A 16,438-nucleotide genomic window follows, 5' to 3' on the forward strand; every position below is an offset into this window, starting at 1 on the left:
AGAACGACTCAGCAGCGCCAGAGCACGGGCAATTCGGGGGCTCAAACTTAGCCTTGCAGTGCTATGCGTCTGCTCTACCTCTGGAGCCATGGCCCCGACTCCAAGATACTTAATTTTTGTGTTGTGTATGTGCAGTGTTGAATAATGAATGAAACAGTTGATCTATTAAGCTAAACTTCCAACAGTATTTAGTAGGATGAAGTGGTTTATTTTGGATTTTGAGGTGCTTATAGTACTTACATTTTTGATAAGTGAAATTTCTCTTAGGCAAATGTGGTTTTTTGTCTTTGCAGTGACAGCTTATGTGTTCAGGATTTGGATACATGTGCTTCTGTTTTTGGAAGAATTCCTCTATTCACTTACTGATCATAGTGACTGAGGAGTTGTATGTTAACTTAAGAGGCGTATAAGTGGTTGTGTGTGGACAGTCTTGGGTTTCTAGAGAAAGACAAAGTATAAGTGAACAAAGCTAGCTCCCAAGAGTAATGTGATGCTGTAGTTAACTGTCAGCTAGCAACCAACAGTCGTTGTCAGGCCGAATTGGAAGCAAATAAGGATCAAGTGGGATATTTGAGGAGTTGAGGATCTTCTCTTTGCTTCATTTCTTTACACAATTTAAAAAGTCTGTGACTGCGTATTTGTAAAAATGCAGATTCTTTACTCTGAGGCATTTGGGTAGTTCAGGGACTTTGAACAGGAAGGAATGGTGCTGGTGGTAACAGGACAGTGTTGCGAGTGGCCTGTGTTCTGGCTCCCCCATGGTAATGTGCCGCAGCACAGTCTCCCTGCAGGCTGCGTTCGGGAGCACTCGGAGGGGTCGCGGGAGCAAGCTGAGGCCAGTTCACTGGTGAGGGCTGCGCAGTCAGTTAAATTGAGAAGGACCAAGGGAAGTCAAGATTCTTCTGTTAGAAAATGCCTGGTGATTTATGTGAAAATACATACGAACGTGGCATGACGTGTGAAGGGACCATCTGTTAGATATGTTCTGCGATTCTGATTGCCTCTGTTAATGAACTGACCTCATGTGTAATTTAGAATAGCAGTCTGCACTTTCTACATTGCACTTCACCAATATGAAACTTACAGTTCCCAGAAAATTGGGACAGTAAGTAATTGATAGGATATTATTGTTAAAAGTCAAATGAATACTGGTCCTTACCCTTTTCCGCGTTTCTTCTCAAGTTTGCGTCATTTTGCACTTACGGGAAATCACCTTTTGATAGCTAAAATTGCTACTAAGGTTGTTATTAAAAGTATTAGGCTTTAATCTGGGTTTTTTTGAATTTTTTAATTTGGTTTATTTTTATGGGATTTGCTTTTCTTAGCCTACAGTGTAGATTAATGCACAGCCCTCTTTCTTACCCAGAATGACTCTGCTCACGGTGATTACATGCAAAATACCGAGGTCAGTTTGATAGAACAAGCCCCAATACCTCATGGCGGACTTACTGTGGCACCTCATAGAACTCAGCGAGAAGGTAGGTTCGGTTTTTCTGATAAGTCAAAAGCTTCTCTACTGGGAAGAGTGTGGAATACCTTGGTTGACTCGAACTCGTCTCCCTTTTGGAGGCCCAGAATCCTCCTGGACCTTGGCTGGGGAGGCGGCTCAAAGGGTTGGAGCACATGCTTTGCTAGTTTGGTCTCCAGTTCACATGGCCCTTCCAACACTGCCAGGGTACCTCCAGACTCCGCCAGGAAAGCCCCGACAGTGCATCCTCCCCAATCCCTTCAGAAATTATCCTCTTAGTTCTATATTAAGCTCAGGCTGGTTCCTTCCGTTCTGGGTCTGGGTCTGGCTTCTGTCCCAGCACTGCCTGTCCTCGCTTATGCTCTCAGTTCTGCCTGTGGCCAGTGGGCTTGAGTCTGGTGGTGGACTCCTGCAGGGCAAAGGCCATCACTTTTTCCCAGGGTACTATTCTGTAGAATGTTTCAGAATCTACTGGAAAAATATACTGAAGCAATTTCTCACACTGTGTCCATGCTTCCTGCAGTAACAATTTCAGGAAGGCTGAATGGACACCGCAGTCAGAAGGAAGTGAGTTCATGTAGTTTCTTCTCTTTGCATCTGGGGAGCCCGTTGGCCTGTGTTGAGAGAAAGAGGGAATTAGAAAATGAAAATATACATGAAGTGCCACTGTCCTAACACTATAATAGTAATAATCCATTTGTGTAATACATTTTCCTCAGAGGAAAAACCAAATGGACGTTTATTGTTAAATATTTACCTAGGGGCTAGAGTGATAGCATAGTGGGTAGGGCGTTTGCCTTGCACAGGGCCGACCCGGGTTTGATTCCCAGCATCCCATATGGTCCCCTGAGCACCGCCAGGAGTGATTCCTGAGTGCAGAGCCAGGAGTAACCTCTGTGCATCGCTGGGTGTGACCCAAAACAGCAAAAAAAAAAAAAAAAACAAAAAAAAAAAACCTGATAATTGCTGCTTATATTCAAGGTCATCACAGGACTCTCTCTGTCCTACTAAAGTGCTCGAATCATATATTAGCAAGTGTGAGACTTCAGGCTTCCCACACTTGCTAATAATCTAAAGTAGAGCTTGGTTTTTCAATGAAGATTCTTTTATATAAAATAAACTATTTTAGGGGCTGGGAACATATATACCTTGGTGGTAAGCGTACTTGCCTCGCATGTGTAGTGATTTGGGTTCAATTCCTGGCACAACAGAGAAAAAGTATTCTAGAAAAATAAGGCTATGTTAGAATGCTTATAGTTAATTTGACGGTGGTACTCTGTAAAAGTTTTCTTTTTTTTTTTAGTGGACCTAAGTTTTTAAGAGTGTGATACATGCTGATCACAGCTTCAGATTATGAGCATTGAAGGGTGCCCCATTACCAGTCATTTCTCTCCACATCTTTTTGTTTATTTATTTATTTATTTATTTGTCTTCCTCATCCTAATTCTGATAGATCACGGCAGGTAACCTTGGAAACCAAGGCAGAAGAGGGCCATGCCCTACTCCCCCTATTCCTAGCCCAGCTGTTTGCAGAGGTAGAGCTCCTTTTTGTTTATGAACATAGATTAGATCAGAAGGGTTTTTTTTTTCTTTTATTCCATAGCATTGTCCTTTAAGAGAAGGGAGCCAGAGAGCTAGCACGATGAACAGGGCGCTTGCCTTGCAAATGGCCAGCCCTGGTTCCTCCCCCGGCACCATGTGTGAACCCCCCCACCTGGTCCTGCCAGGAGTGATCCCTGAGCACAGAGCTAGGAATAAGCCCTGAGCACAGCTGGGTGTGGCCCAGTAACCTAAATCAATCAATCATGGAGAAACGTTTGAGAAGAGTGAAATCTCCCCCTCTTTCCTACATTGGCCTTTACCAAGTGCTGCAGTTTTGGGAATTCCAGGCTTCTTCCTTGGCTTTCTCTCCTTCCCATCCTTAGTGTTTCTCACCAGCTTAGAGGAAGCTGGCCCAGAGCAGGCCAGCAAACATGGTATGTTTGCAGAGTTGGCACAGCAGATTGGTCATGGATTCTCCTGGTTTGTCAGGACTCCAGGCAGAGTCCCTGTATCTTACGCTTGGTGCTTCTCATTGCCCACCTTCCGTGATCTATAAAAATCTTATTTCTTTCTGTGTATTTTTGTTACTTTGTGTACCCTAATTCATCTATTTTAACTTCTTTCTCTAAAGCAAAGTGAATCCTTCCCTCTTACTCCCTCTCCTGTTCCCTGAATCCAAGTGACCCTCATCCACTGAGTCACTTTCCTAACTTTTTCCTGCGACTTTATCATCTTCATTACCACCAGCCTCTGATATTTCCTCCCTCATTTTTAAGTACTTTTTCTTCTACTCATACCCTGAGCAATAGTCTTTCCCCTCCCCCCTTAAACCCTGTGCTATGCTAGGTAGGCAGACTTTTTCATTGTGTAAAGAGATTTACTTCCTGATGTGATACTTTCCTTAAGGGATGTATAAAATGAGTAGTTCAGGGATTTTGAATGGTTGCTTACATCATGAATAAGTTGATTGTCTTATCTATTTCAATTCATAGTAATTGTTCTTAAGTCACTAATGTAATTCATGGCCATGATTTTACATGTATAATTTGTCAAAAAATTAGTTGCCTGAAATTTCATAGTTAAATTTGTAGTAGCCTTTTAAGATATTAGAGCCATATTTGAGAATCAATTTTTAAGTTCCCAGTTGGAAAGACATTATCAGTTTCATTTTTGAGGGCTTAAACACGTAAAAGTATAAGCAGATTTTTTAGTATATAACTACCATTACACTTAAATAATTGAGAGAACCTAAGTGCTGTGTTTGGTGGTAATCTGCGTAACAAATAACTTGGAAGGTTATCGTCTAGAAAGATGATCTTCACAATCCATGTGTCCTATTTCTTGTAGAGTGCTTGTAGTGACTCCAAATGGACACAGAACAAAAGGGTTTGCGGATGGTCGGCACATTGGCTATGCTTCTGGGTTTTGTGCTTTACTTCATGATTTAAGACCAGTAATAACAATGTAGATAAATAGCTTAGTCGTTTAGCACGTGTCAGATTCAGTAACTGAAATGTCTCTAGTCCCTGTAGAAGAAGTCAGTGTGTTTTCTGTCTTTCAGCTGTACACATTGAGAAGATAATGTTGAAAGGAGTCCAGAGAAAAAGGGCTGACAAATATTGGGAGTACACCTTCAAAGTAAGCTACTCTCACCCCCAAAAGATACATCATATACTTGGTTAAGTAATCTTTTTGAAAGAATGAATATTGACCTTTGGGAAAACTTGCAGGTTTGCTAATTTTAAAGTTCTAGATATGTATTTTAAGTAATTTAATGTACTGATTACAGTAAATCATCATGGTTTGCCAAGTTTGAAAAAATTATATCACATTAAAATTAGTCTGCTGATTTTATTTAAAAAATGAGGGGGGAGGGTTGCTGGAGAGAGTACAGTAGGTTTGCCTGGCACTCCATACAGTCACCCAGCCCTGCCAGGAGTGATCATGAGCATGGCCAGATGTGACCCAAACAAAAATAGCGAAAGAAATAAGGTGTTAGCTAGACCTTAAAAGTGCAAGGAGACATTTCCACCAATATTTCAGTCCATGAGCCGCTGAAGCAAGTGTTCTACCAGTATTTTTAAAATCAGGGTCACGGGCTTTGTCTTTCCTCTGGCATTGTTTTCCCTGATACCTTTCTCCTCCTCTTTCCCACCTTGGTTTTGTTCCTTGGCTTGTACCGCCTGGCCTTCTGATCTGATTGCTCTTCTGCAAGACGGCTGTGGGGGCCTCTTTCCTCCACGCCCCTTCTTGCCTGTTGACTGTGTGTGGACTCTGTCCACATCTTTCGCTCTCCTCCTTCCTGGGCTTCCTTGACCCACGCGTCTGCTGAGGCCTAACCCGCGCACGCCGTAGCCGAGAGCCTGCTTCCCCACCTCACTTCTTCCCAGGGGCGTTGCTGGTCGCGGTGCAGCTGTCCTTTCCCATTAAGCCGTTTCTGGTTCCCAGCAGAATGTTTTCTCGTTCATCTAGGGGAAATACCATCAAATCTTTCCGAGATGATCTGACATTTGGATTACATGATTTGCCTTTCCAGTGGGTCATTGTATCGTGAACAGCAGGAACCTTCATTCCTGTCATCCCCACTGTATTTGACTTGCTCAAGACATTTGTTGAATTAACTGCACCATTTCGACTTCTTCTCTGTGAGATGTCTGCCCTCCATTTGCAAATTTTAAGCCCTTCTCTTTATTTTTCTCTTCAGATTTATCACCTGAGCCATAGTCCAGTTTTCCTTCCATGATACTGGCGCTCCTTCTGTTGTTGGGCTTAGCACTTATTCTTTCCATCGGCCTCTGCTGCCCCCTGGCTCTGGAATGATCTTCCCTCACCAGCCCCGCTGACAGCTCACAGGCATGCTCACTGCCCCTGCCCCTCGGGCTCCGCTGGGCCTGTGCGGGGCGCTGCTTCCTGCTGCTCCACTGTGCCTGACTCCTTGCCTTGGAGCTCTGCTCGCCCAGGGAAACCCTTCCCTGTTGATTTGCTTTCCTCTGCCTCCTGTGCTAGATCAAGAGTTGAGCTGCGGGGCACTTTGTCTTGCCTACGGTCACTGAACACCGTGTCTGACACAAGCCGTTCAGAGGACATCTGCCAGTTCATAAGAAGAATTCTCGTTTTGAGAGGCTGGAATGGTAGTACAGTGGGTAGGGCTCTTGCCTTGCACGTGGCTGACCCATGTTCATTTTCTGGCCCAACGTATTATGGCCCCATGAGCCTCTCTAGGAGTGATCCCTGAGCGCAGAGCCAGGAATAGGCCACCCACCATGTGGATAGGTAAAATTTAGTGTGCTTTTAAGCAGTTGATGAATTATGACTAGTTAATAAGTGTTAGATATTAGTACAATTGAAGGATTTTAAAAAATTATTACAAAAAAAAAATAATTTACAGGGGCTGGAGTGATAGCACAGCAGGTAGGGCATTTGTCTTGCATGCGGCCGACCCGGGTTCAATTCCCAGCATGCCATGTGGTCTGAGCACGGCCAGGGGTAATTCCTGAGTGCAGAGCCAGGAGTGACCCCTGAGCATCGCTGGGTGTGACCCCAAAAGCAAAACAATGATAATAATAATAATAATAATAATAATAATTATTATTATTATTATTATTTACAAATAAAAATTTTGAGTGGTTGGCCATTGAATATCTTCTGAATTAAAATATCCAAAAGTGAGGTGATACAACGGATTTCAGTTCTGGCTCTTCTATTGACCTAGGGTAAAATCTAAGGCAAAAAAACTAAAAAAACTAAACCTTTTTAGTTTCAGATTTGCCACCTGGAAATGGAAGTGGTTATACTTGCCTCTTCCACTTTAACAGAATTTTTAAAAAATGAGATCATGAGACCCTTTCAGAAACTATAATTTCCCATAAAAATACTAAAAAAGGGAAGGAAGGTCTGGTTATTTGAAGAATGCAAAATAATAAATTTCAGGAGATAGCTTTTTATCTTCTTGGCCATAGAGTTATGCTGTCATAGCCTCCTTTCAGAGTCCTGCAGTAGCTTCACAAGAAAGGAACACAGACAGTACCCATTCTAAAAAGTTGTTATAACACTCAAATAATTTTAGGCCACGTTTTACAAAAATGTGATTTAAAAGAAATTAACAACTATTTAAGTAAATTATACCAATGAACACTAATTTTTTTAACAATTTAAATGAAACCACAAAAATACCAGATTAAGTATAAATTTTTAATTATTAAAAAGTTTTAAATAAGGCCCTTTATTTTACACATGGCTTTTTTTTCTAGCCGGTTCCTGCCTAAGAAATAACCATATGGTATATGTGTTTTTTTTTAAATCAGGTAAATTGGTCTGATCTTTCAGTCACAACAGTAACAAAAACCCACCAAGAACTACAGGAATTTCTACTGAAGGTAAAAATATAGATTTTGTTGTTAAAATAAGTTTTACATAATGCAAAGAATCCATAAATCTCAGCAGTCACATTTTTTAAAAAAAAAGGAAAATTAAGACGCATATCTCAGAACTTGGTAAGCGGTAGAAAATGTCTGTTATTCTAAACAAAGTGTTCTTTATGTTGCCAATACAAGGAAAAGATGAAAGGTTTTTCACTGTAAACAAATAGAACCCAATATCTTGTCCCTTGCCAAATGTTAGTGGCTGTTGGCAGAGGTGCGTTTATGAGTGCATGTGTCTGAGAATTCCCTGGAGCTGTGGGCATCTCATCTGCTTGTGACTCTCACACCTCCCGTAACTCCTTTGGGGGGGCTTCCTTAGCTCTGTCTCCATTTCTTCCTTGAGTTCCAGCTTTTCCCAGACTCTCCCGAAGATAGACTCTTCACACTATTGAAAGTTAAGGTTAAATAATGGGAATTAGATTTAGCAAGGTGAGGTAAGGTGCCACCAGCTTAACCTCTTCCCTGTTCCTTTTATGCTCATCAAATTGTTTTAGTAAGTGTATGGGTAGAGCTGAATATTAATGGAGAGAGTGGGGTTAAATGTTTAACAGATTGCTGTTCCTCAGTAAGGAATATTTTTAAATGCATTGTGAAGAGGGAGATGGTGTCCAGAAGAAACCCTAGTCCCCGCTCCTTCCCTCACTCGGGTGGAGCCCGTCACCTGGGCATGCTTAGGACTCTGCTGGTTTTGAAGCTCATCGCCACCTGGACTTTAGTTTTCAGGCCACGTGTCCCCGTGTGTTGTCACAGCTAAGAGGCTGTTGTCGCAGTGGGCAGCGCTCTGAAGTGCATGCTTCTTGCTCCTTGTTTCCTGCGCCGCCCCCTGTTGGTCCCGAGGAGTCGTGTCCAGGGACTGGCTGGAGCAGCCTTTTCCTGGACTTGTAGCTGGGCACTCCAGGGACAGAAGCCTGCGGCCTGCCAGTGGCAGCGGCAGGAGGGCAGGCGCGTGGACTCTGGCGCCATGGGAGAGGACTCTTGCCTGGGAAGGCAGGCGCTCTGCCCTGCCCCTTCCGCCTCTCATTTAAGAAATCTGATGGTTTCAGATTTTCCCGTCTCCTGACAGAATAAGTGTATCGGAATTTATAAGGGCAAAAATCAGAAACAGGCTTCATGTGGCCATGCGTGACTGCGCACCAGAGGGTTCTGCTGGGCACGCCAGGGCCCGTGGCTGCGGAACTGACCCCATGCTCTCCTGCGGCCTCCCATGCCGCCTCTGTTGTTTGCTGGGGAGAAGGCAGCTTTTCTAAGAGCTGTGTGCTTTATGAACAAACCCCAGCCACGCATAAAGAAAATGTACGGTTTAGAACCCTAGTAATGACCCCCCAGCTTAGCCAGCAGCTGAATATGGCACTTTCTAACTAGGACAGATGACTTGCATGCCTGGCTGCATTACTCAATGCGCTTTGAGTTGGCCCTGATTGGGGAGGGGGGAGGGGGAGTGTCCTCTGGGTCCTAGCGCCTGCCGCTGCTGCTTAGCTTCCATCAGAACTCCACAGCTGTCCTCGCTGCCTGCCAGAAAGGAGGGAGGGGGCAGGGTTACTTTTCTGTGTCATTGCTGAACCTGCAGTGCCTAAGACTTTGCTATGCTTGGGGCCGTCAGCTGGCTTGGAGTATTTGTGGGTTGAATGAATGAATGAATGAATGAATGAACGATAGGAAGTGTTTACAGAAACTGACTTTAATATGGTTTTGTAGGTGGTTCCCTATTAGGCCTCAGTGTTTTGAGATAAGAGCTGGAAATACATGTAAATGCCTTCCAGTTCTAAACTTACGCTGATACTGACTGACCCCGGGGCTCTCAGAGCTTGGATAGGTTCATATGAGGACCACAGTGAGAACATTCAGGGTAGCTACACAGAAGAGAGATTTTTAAAGCTATGTTTTTTGCAAATGTGCCTGGGTTTTGAGTTGGAAGTAGAAGATGCCTGCCTTAGTGGTCAGCTTGTAAATACTGATTACTGATGACTAAGTAACTCCCCTCTACCTGATCACACAACCAGTAACTGATGAGGTGAACCTTGTTTGGGCCTTCACTCCCAGTGCTTAGAAGAATCTGCAGTAATTTGGTAGTTGGAATAAACACCACAGAAGCTGATTTCCTTTGGCTATATACAGATATATATATATAGCAGAATTTGTTTAAAATGGACAGGATGCTTTAATAATATATATCCTAATTCCATATTAGCAAGATAAATGTCAATATGTGGATACATATTTACCAATATGTAACTAGTCACTTCTTTGTAGACCTAGAATTTGTTTCTTCTTGTTAGGATCTGGGTCCCTGATCTGCAAGGGAGAATTTCCTTCTCCCACATCTGAATTTGTAGATTCAAGGACCTAAAATTAATAGTCTTTGTACTATCTTTGTGAAATTCCCAATTTCTGAATACTCAGAGTACTTATTTGTCAAAGGCATACTTCTTGGGGTTCTCAAATTAAAGCTCAGTATGTGAAGTGACAGTTTATGTGGGTGGTTTTATCTCCCTGACTCCTTAGGTACCTTGCTATGAATCTAATTAATTGGAGTTAAATGTTCTATTCGTAATCTCTGGGAAAGTTCGGTAATTCAGAGGATAACTACAAAGATTTTTCATCTGAAGTCAGATTTAAACTTTGAATTCTTAAGATTTGGAAAGTTTTATAAGTGATTTTTAGGAATTAGAAAACATAAACTGAAAATGAAATCGATGACATATACTTTTACTATTCTAATTTTCTTGGCCCACTAGTGAGTTTTCTTGCTGTGTTTTTTTGCCAGTTGCTCTCAGGGCACTTCTGAGAAAGTCACTAACCTGTAGTTAAGTGACTTGTTTTATGGACAGTATTCGAACTTTTTTCCACACCAGTTGCCTGTTTGGTAGATAGTGTCTGTGGTCTGACTTTGCCTTAGATTCAGAAGCAGGACCGGATGCAGAAGAGACCCCTGCAAGGTGGCGAGAATGCTTTGGGAAGTAGCCTTCGCTGTGCTCCGCAGAGGGTGCTGCCTGGGGGGGTCACGGTGCTGTGCTGGGGGAACTCTGAGTGGGGGTGTGCAGGCTGCTCTGCACCGTAGGACTCGTCAGGTGCACCCAGAGAGCAGATGCGGAGTGATGAATGCTCAGTGAGGCCCGTTATGAGAACCTAGGACAGGAGAGTCTTACTGTGGTCACTTAGCAGGGGCGTTTATCCTCCTTGTATGCCTTTAGAAGCAAACTTCCCAGCGAGGGAGAAATGTAACATTGGCGATGCCGGTTTTCTTTTCCAGCTTCCAAAGGAATTGTCTTCAGAGACTTTTGACAAGACCATCTTAAGAGCTCTGAATCAGGGCTCGTTGAAAAGGGAAGAACGACGGCATCCTGATCTGGAACCCATCCTCAGGTAAAGGTGGCTGACCTGTCACCTCAGGGTTACCAGTGGGAATCTGGGCAGATCAAGGCATCTTTTTTCAAGTTGGACTTTACATCCTTGCTTTAGGCTCATTGTGAGAGATTCCAAACGGTTTTCTTCATCTCTCTGGTGCAATAAATAATTGCTTTTAAAATACACAAAGATTTGTTGAGCCCTCTGAGTTTCTCCATTAAGTAGTTTCTGCTTGAAGATTCTTGTCCATGAGCTCCGGTTGTCAAGTAAGCTTAGGCTTTTGGGTGGCAGTGTGAAAGGAATATCACTTTTGCTTTGCTTTTTAGTTTTTGAGTCATACCCAGCTGCTCAGGGATCACTCCTGGCAGAGTTCTGGCTACCGTAAGTAGTGCCAAGAACCCAACCTAGGTCTGCTGCACTATTGCTCCAGTCCCAACTCCCCTTTACTTTAAAACTAGAATCTGGGGGCTAGAGTGATAATACAGTGGGCAGGATGTTTGCCTTGCACGCTGCCCACCTAGGTTCAATCCCCTACATCCCATATGGTCCCCTGAGCGCCACCAGGAGTAATTCTTGAGTGCAGAGCCAAAAGTAAGTCCTAAGCATTGCCTGATGTGATTCAAAAGAAAAAAAAAACTAGAATCTATAATTGATAATATTTGCATTTACTGTGAAATTTGATGATACTTTGCACACTTTTCTTTTGCTTCTTCTTTTCATGATATATTTTGTACAGCTTGGCAAGCAACCAAGAGTATCTCGCCCGCACGGCAGAGCCTGGCAAGCTACCCGTGGCGTATTCGATATGCCAAAAACAGTAACAAGTCTCACAATGGAGACGTTACTGGTGCCCACTCAAGCAAATCGATGACCAATGAGATGACAGTGATACGGTGATTTTGTACATAGAAACATATCCATGTGGAATGTCTCCATTAATGTTACTGACAAGTAACACAACCATTTTGATCAGAGGCACATTGATAAACAAGAGTTAGGGTTTTTTGTTTTTTGGGGTTTTTTTTTGGTTTTTGGGTCACACCTGGTGATGCACAGGGGTTACTCCTGGCTCTGCACTCAGGGGACCTTATGGAATGCTTGGATGCAAACTCGGTCAGCCTTGTGCAAGGCAAACGCCCTACCCCCTGTGTTATCGCTCCAGCCCCAAGAGTTAGGTTCTTGTGGTGTATTTCTGGTTGCGAAACCTTCATTGAATGTAGGACAGGCGCTGGCCCACAGGTGAGAAAGGGTAAAGAATGCTGGCTTACAAAACCTAACAGTTAAAAAGGAGGAGGGAAAAATTGCTTTATGAGCAAGGAGTGATTCAGTTGGTAGGACAGTGCATTTAAATTAGAAAAATGAAAACATGACTATAAAATATAAGTTTGGGATTGGACAATTTCTATCATGTCAAAATGTAATTGTTATTTTTTCAGTAGTTAGCGGCCACTTTGAGTTTTCGTTACAGGTATCGCTTTGTCTTCCTAGGCTTATGAATTCCGGAGCTTTTAATTTAGTCCATCCACTGGTTTCAGGCCGTTCCTTATTTCCTGGTATACTTGAACGGTATGGTTTGGGTTCCCAGTGGACCGGCACATGGTATTTGGAGTCAAAGGGGAGTCTTGGCACTGGTCGAAGCCCACAGACCTTGAACTGAAGGTGTACCTGTGCGCTTTCTTCATTGGGGAGTGAATGTCACTGGGTTTCAGTAAGTCTCAGCATTGTTTGGACTTTGTTCCGAATGGCTTCTGACCCGGGGGCTTAGACTAGCTCACGCTTTCTTCCATCTCTTAGTTTCTTTGTCTTTCTACTGAATGTTCACTTCCACATTGCACACCAAGGTGCAGTTTTAACTGCCTGGTATGAAGCCATTTTAACTTGTAAGAATCACTTACGGTCTTTCATGGCTTTTAATAGTCATAATTAAATCTTCAGATCTGAACGAGAAGCCAAAAGCCCTGGAGAGAAATTAAGATTTAAAATTTTAAATGCGCATCTAAAGTCTAGAGAGATATTACTGCCGGTGGGTGCTTGCCTTTCACCTGGCCACCCCGGGTTTGATCCCCAGCACCCAATATGTCCCCGTGTCCTCCAGGAATGATCCCTGAACACAGCTAGGAGTAAGCCCCGAACACCACATGTGGCTCAAGCCCTCACTCCCAGCAGAACTGAGCATCTTAAGTGTTCAGAGGGTTGTGAAAAGAAAGGATTTGTATGTTGAATGGGTTGACAGTTTAATTTCCATATGCTGTTTGAGTCTTAGAACCTTGAGCAATGGCAGTGGGACCACTGAAAGGCCACATGAATGGGTAGGTGGACTGGCCTGTCAGTGGTTGAACTGATGGTCTCTCTCTGCCCCAAAGGGAACACCTCTGATTGAACTCTTAATCCCGCTAATGGAAGATTGGCGAGAGCCTGTGTCCTAAGGTAGAGACTCCGGGACACAGAAGTGGGGCTTGCGTCAGTCATGCCACCTGCCCTGCCTGTCTGTGGTGGTCCCTCCAGTGGTACTAACTTCCTGTTTCCCGCCTCAGGTGGTGGCAGGCAGGGGTTAGCCAAGGAATGAACCTTGACACCTAGTAAGAGCTGGAAATGACCATTCTTTTTCTGAGCGCAGAGGTACCACTTGGGCAGAAAACTGAAACACAGTTTTCATCAAAATGGAAACCTTCTGTTATGTAAAATTCAAAGTAACCCAGAGCCAGAGAGATATTACCGCTCGCTCCCACGCTGCCTGCCCGTATGCGCCCCTGAGCACCGCCTGAGTGCAGAGCCAGGGTTCACTCCTGAGCACTGCTGGGCCATCACCACCATCATCATCATCCCGTTGATCGTCAAATTTCTCAAGCGGTCTCAGGAACGTCTCCATTCATCCTAGTCCTGAGATTTTAGAAGCCTCTCTTTACTCACCCTTTCTAACAATGCCACATTGGAGGCTCTTTCAGGGCCAGGGAATGAAACCCATCATTGTTACTGGTTTTGGCATATAAATACACCATGGGGAGTTTGCCAGGCTCTCCCATGCGGGCAGGAAACTCGGTAGCTTGCCAGGTTGTTCCAGAGGGAGAAGTAGGCTATAAGATGTCTTCCGGGAGTTTGGTTTTAAGTCTCTGGATATTGGCCGTTGGTGGGATTACACGGCGCCAGGGGCAGTCCCTGGGTGTGACCGCCTAGCTACTGGAAAATGGGGAATCTGGGTGGAAGAGGCCCAGTCCCAATCCGAGCATTGCTGGGTATGGCCCCCAAACCAAAGAAAACATTTTTAATGGAAATAAAAAATAACCCTGGTCTTTAGATTTTTACCAAAAGATTAAGTTGTAGTTTATTCATCTCATTAGATGGGAAAAAACAATCTTTACCTTTGGAAAACCATGTTTTTCATACATGAATTAAACTGCCACTGAAGTTTGCATTACAGTCTAAACAGAGAACCTTGTGGGTTTACATTACATGAAAATAACAGATTCTTCCTTCTATCTGCAGGCAGCTATTTTCAACTTCGTCACAAGCTTTTCTACAGAGTCAGAAAGTGCACAGCTTTTTCCAGTCCTTATCGTCAGAGCCGCTCCACAGCCTCAGTAAGACCACAGCCCTCGCGCCACCTGCGGAAGGAATACTGGCGTCCTTGCCCGGTGTTCGCATTTTCCCCAGTGAATTTTAACCCTGAAGTCTTGAAGAAAATATTTGTTACAAGATAGACTGATTGCAAACAGGAGTGCGAGAGGGTCTCTGAAAGTCACTGACATCCCCAGTGCTCCGGTTCCTCAGAGCTGGTCTGCATGGAGCAGCAGGCCGCGCGGCAGTGCTGGCCCCGTGCTGGTCACTCCTTAGATCCACACTCAGCCTTCGGGCTTTCATCTTCTGTGTTCGCTGGGCCAAGGGCGGCCAGCCTCACACTGTCAGGTCTCCACTGCTTCTGTGCCAAGTCGGGCTTTCCCTGCAGGCTCTAGTTCTCACTCCACGGGTCTGTCTCAGGGTTATCTCAGGGACAGATCTGATTGTTAATCCCCCACTCAGAATCTGAGAATCTAGTATAAACTCAGGCCTGTCACATGATCACACAGACCTCCTTTCCCAGCTTCTCAGCTCCTTCCGGCTGCCTGGGGCTCGTGTCCCTGCGAGCCTGTCCAGTCAGAAGGTGCCTTCCCTCGCTCACAGCACCGTCAGGCAGCACCTGTTTTAAGACCCAACTGATGTAGCACCTCAGGCAGAGATTTTTCCTTCTGTTCCTGTTAGTCTCTTTGTCTTTAGTTTAAGCATTCATCAGTCTGCTTTACGTTTAGTTTTATCCTCATAGTACTCAGCCACCTTTCACCAGTGTCTTGCTGATAACGGTGATGGGTATTTCTGTTAACACGTTGATGCAACACTGCAGTTTGTGTTAATTAAGCCACATCCAAGTGTGAGCCACCGGTGGGATGTGCTGACGTCAGCATTTAAGTATAGCCGCCGTGGCAAGCAGGTGCCTATTTTCAGCAGTCATAGTTCCTGAAGGGGGAAGGGAATGCTTACTTTTAATCATAGTGAAAGATAAAGGATAAAATATATGATTAGGTTTTAAAACAGATTAACATCCATAGTGCTTTCCTAATTTGTGTAAGTGTATATATGTATTTACATGTATATTTATACATACACCTTAGATATTTTAAACAGGTAAGTAGCCTCTAGAATTAATGACACCTCATGACTAGCTGACTAATATCAAAATTAATAACTCCATAGTTATTAATATGCTTCATGTCTGATAGTGACAATGTAAAAAGGATTTGATCATTTTTCAGTTGAAATACTGATTTGGCAATCAGTATTTTCTGCTTGACCAATTTAAATACTTTTTAATATTTGCACATAGCATCTGTTCTATAGAGGTGTGTAAGTACAATGTTATACTTTTCTTCAGACTAAAATCCTTCCCAGGAATACTTACCCAAGAAGGCAGTCTATAAATTATAGAAATTTTAGACTGGACTGATAGTGTAGCAGGTAGGGCGCTTGCCTTGCACACAGCTGAACCAAGTTCGATTCCCAGCACCCCTTATGGTGCTCCAAGCACCACCAGGAGTATTTCTTGAATTCAGAGCCAGGACTAACCCCTGAGCTTTGCCAGGTGTGACCCATCTCTCCTTCCTCCTCTCCTCCCCTCCCAAAATAAATAACGAGAACGTGAAATCCCATCCTGAGAGTTTGGCATTATTTAAATTATATCAGCATTTCTAGAGAGGATTTTATTTTAAGATGCCACATTTATGAGAAAACTACATTAAAATCTGGTCAGGATAATGATCACAAAAATCCAGATTCTTTCAACAAGGAATATGGAATACACTGTCAAAGTTATTTTGCACTTACTCTTGAAAAAAGTGACAGCTCTACCACCATAACCACCCCCGGGAGAGGATCATTCCATATCATGACAACTGAAAACACAAATTTCAATTCAGTGAGTTAGAGTTTGGCCTTCTGGGTTCCCCACTGTAAGTGGGGCAGTCACGGGTGCTGTCAGGATGCTCTGCATTAGCCAGTGCTGGTCTGGAGTAGAAGGAAAACTTGAGTAGACACCGGGAGATTTCCCTGTGGTTTAACCTCGCCACCTGCCAAACTGGAAGCTTTAAAAAGCGACAACCCCCGGCGGCCCAGAGTGCAGTGGCTTTGAGTAGCA

The 16,438-nt window shown here is 43.8% G+C and overlaps 1 protein-coding gene across 1 annotated transcript in view; it reads left to right on the forward strand.

The window, feature by feature from the left end:
- ZCCHC2 (zinc finger CCHC-type containing 2) overlaps window positions 1–16,438 on the forward strand; it is a 52,691-nt gene that overhangs the window by 14,188 nt on the left and 22,065 nt on the right. Inside the window, exons 2-6 of the mRNA XM_004601986.2 lie at window positions 1,367–1,478; window positions 4,572–4,648; window positions 7,315–7,386; window positions 10,682–10,794; window positions 14,260–14,354. Of these exons, the coding sequence (XP_004602043.2) occupies window positions 1,367–1,478; window positions 4,572–4,648; window positions 7,315–7,386; window positions 10,682–10,794; window positions 14,260–14,354 (469 nt within the window). The remainder of the gene's footprint in view (window positions 1–1,366; window positions 1,479–4,571; window positions 4,649–7,314; window positions 7,387–10,681; window positions 10,795–14,259; window positions 14,355–16,438) is intronic.

The sequence above is a fragment of the Sorex araneus genome, chromosome 2 (assembly GCF_027595985.1).
Source record: "Sorex araneus isolate mSorAra2 chromosome 2, mSorAra2.pri, whole genome shotgun sequence".
Classification (NCBI taxonomy): domain Eukaryota; kingdom Metazoa; phylum Chordata; class Mammalia; order Eulipotyphla; family Soricidae; genus Sorex; species Sorex araneus.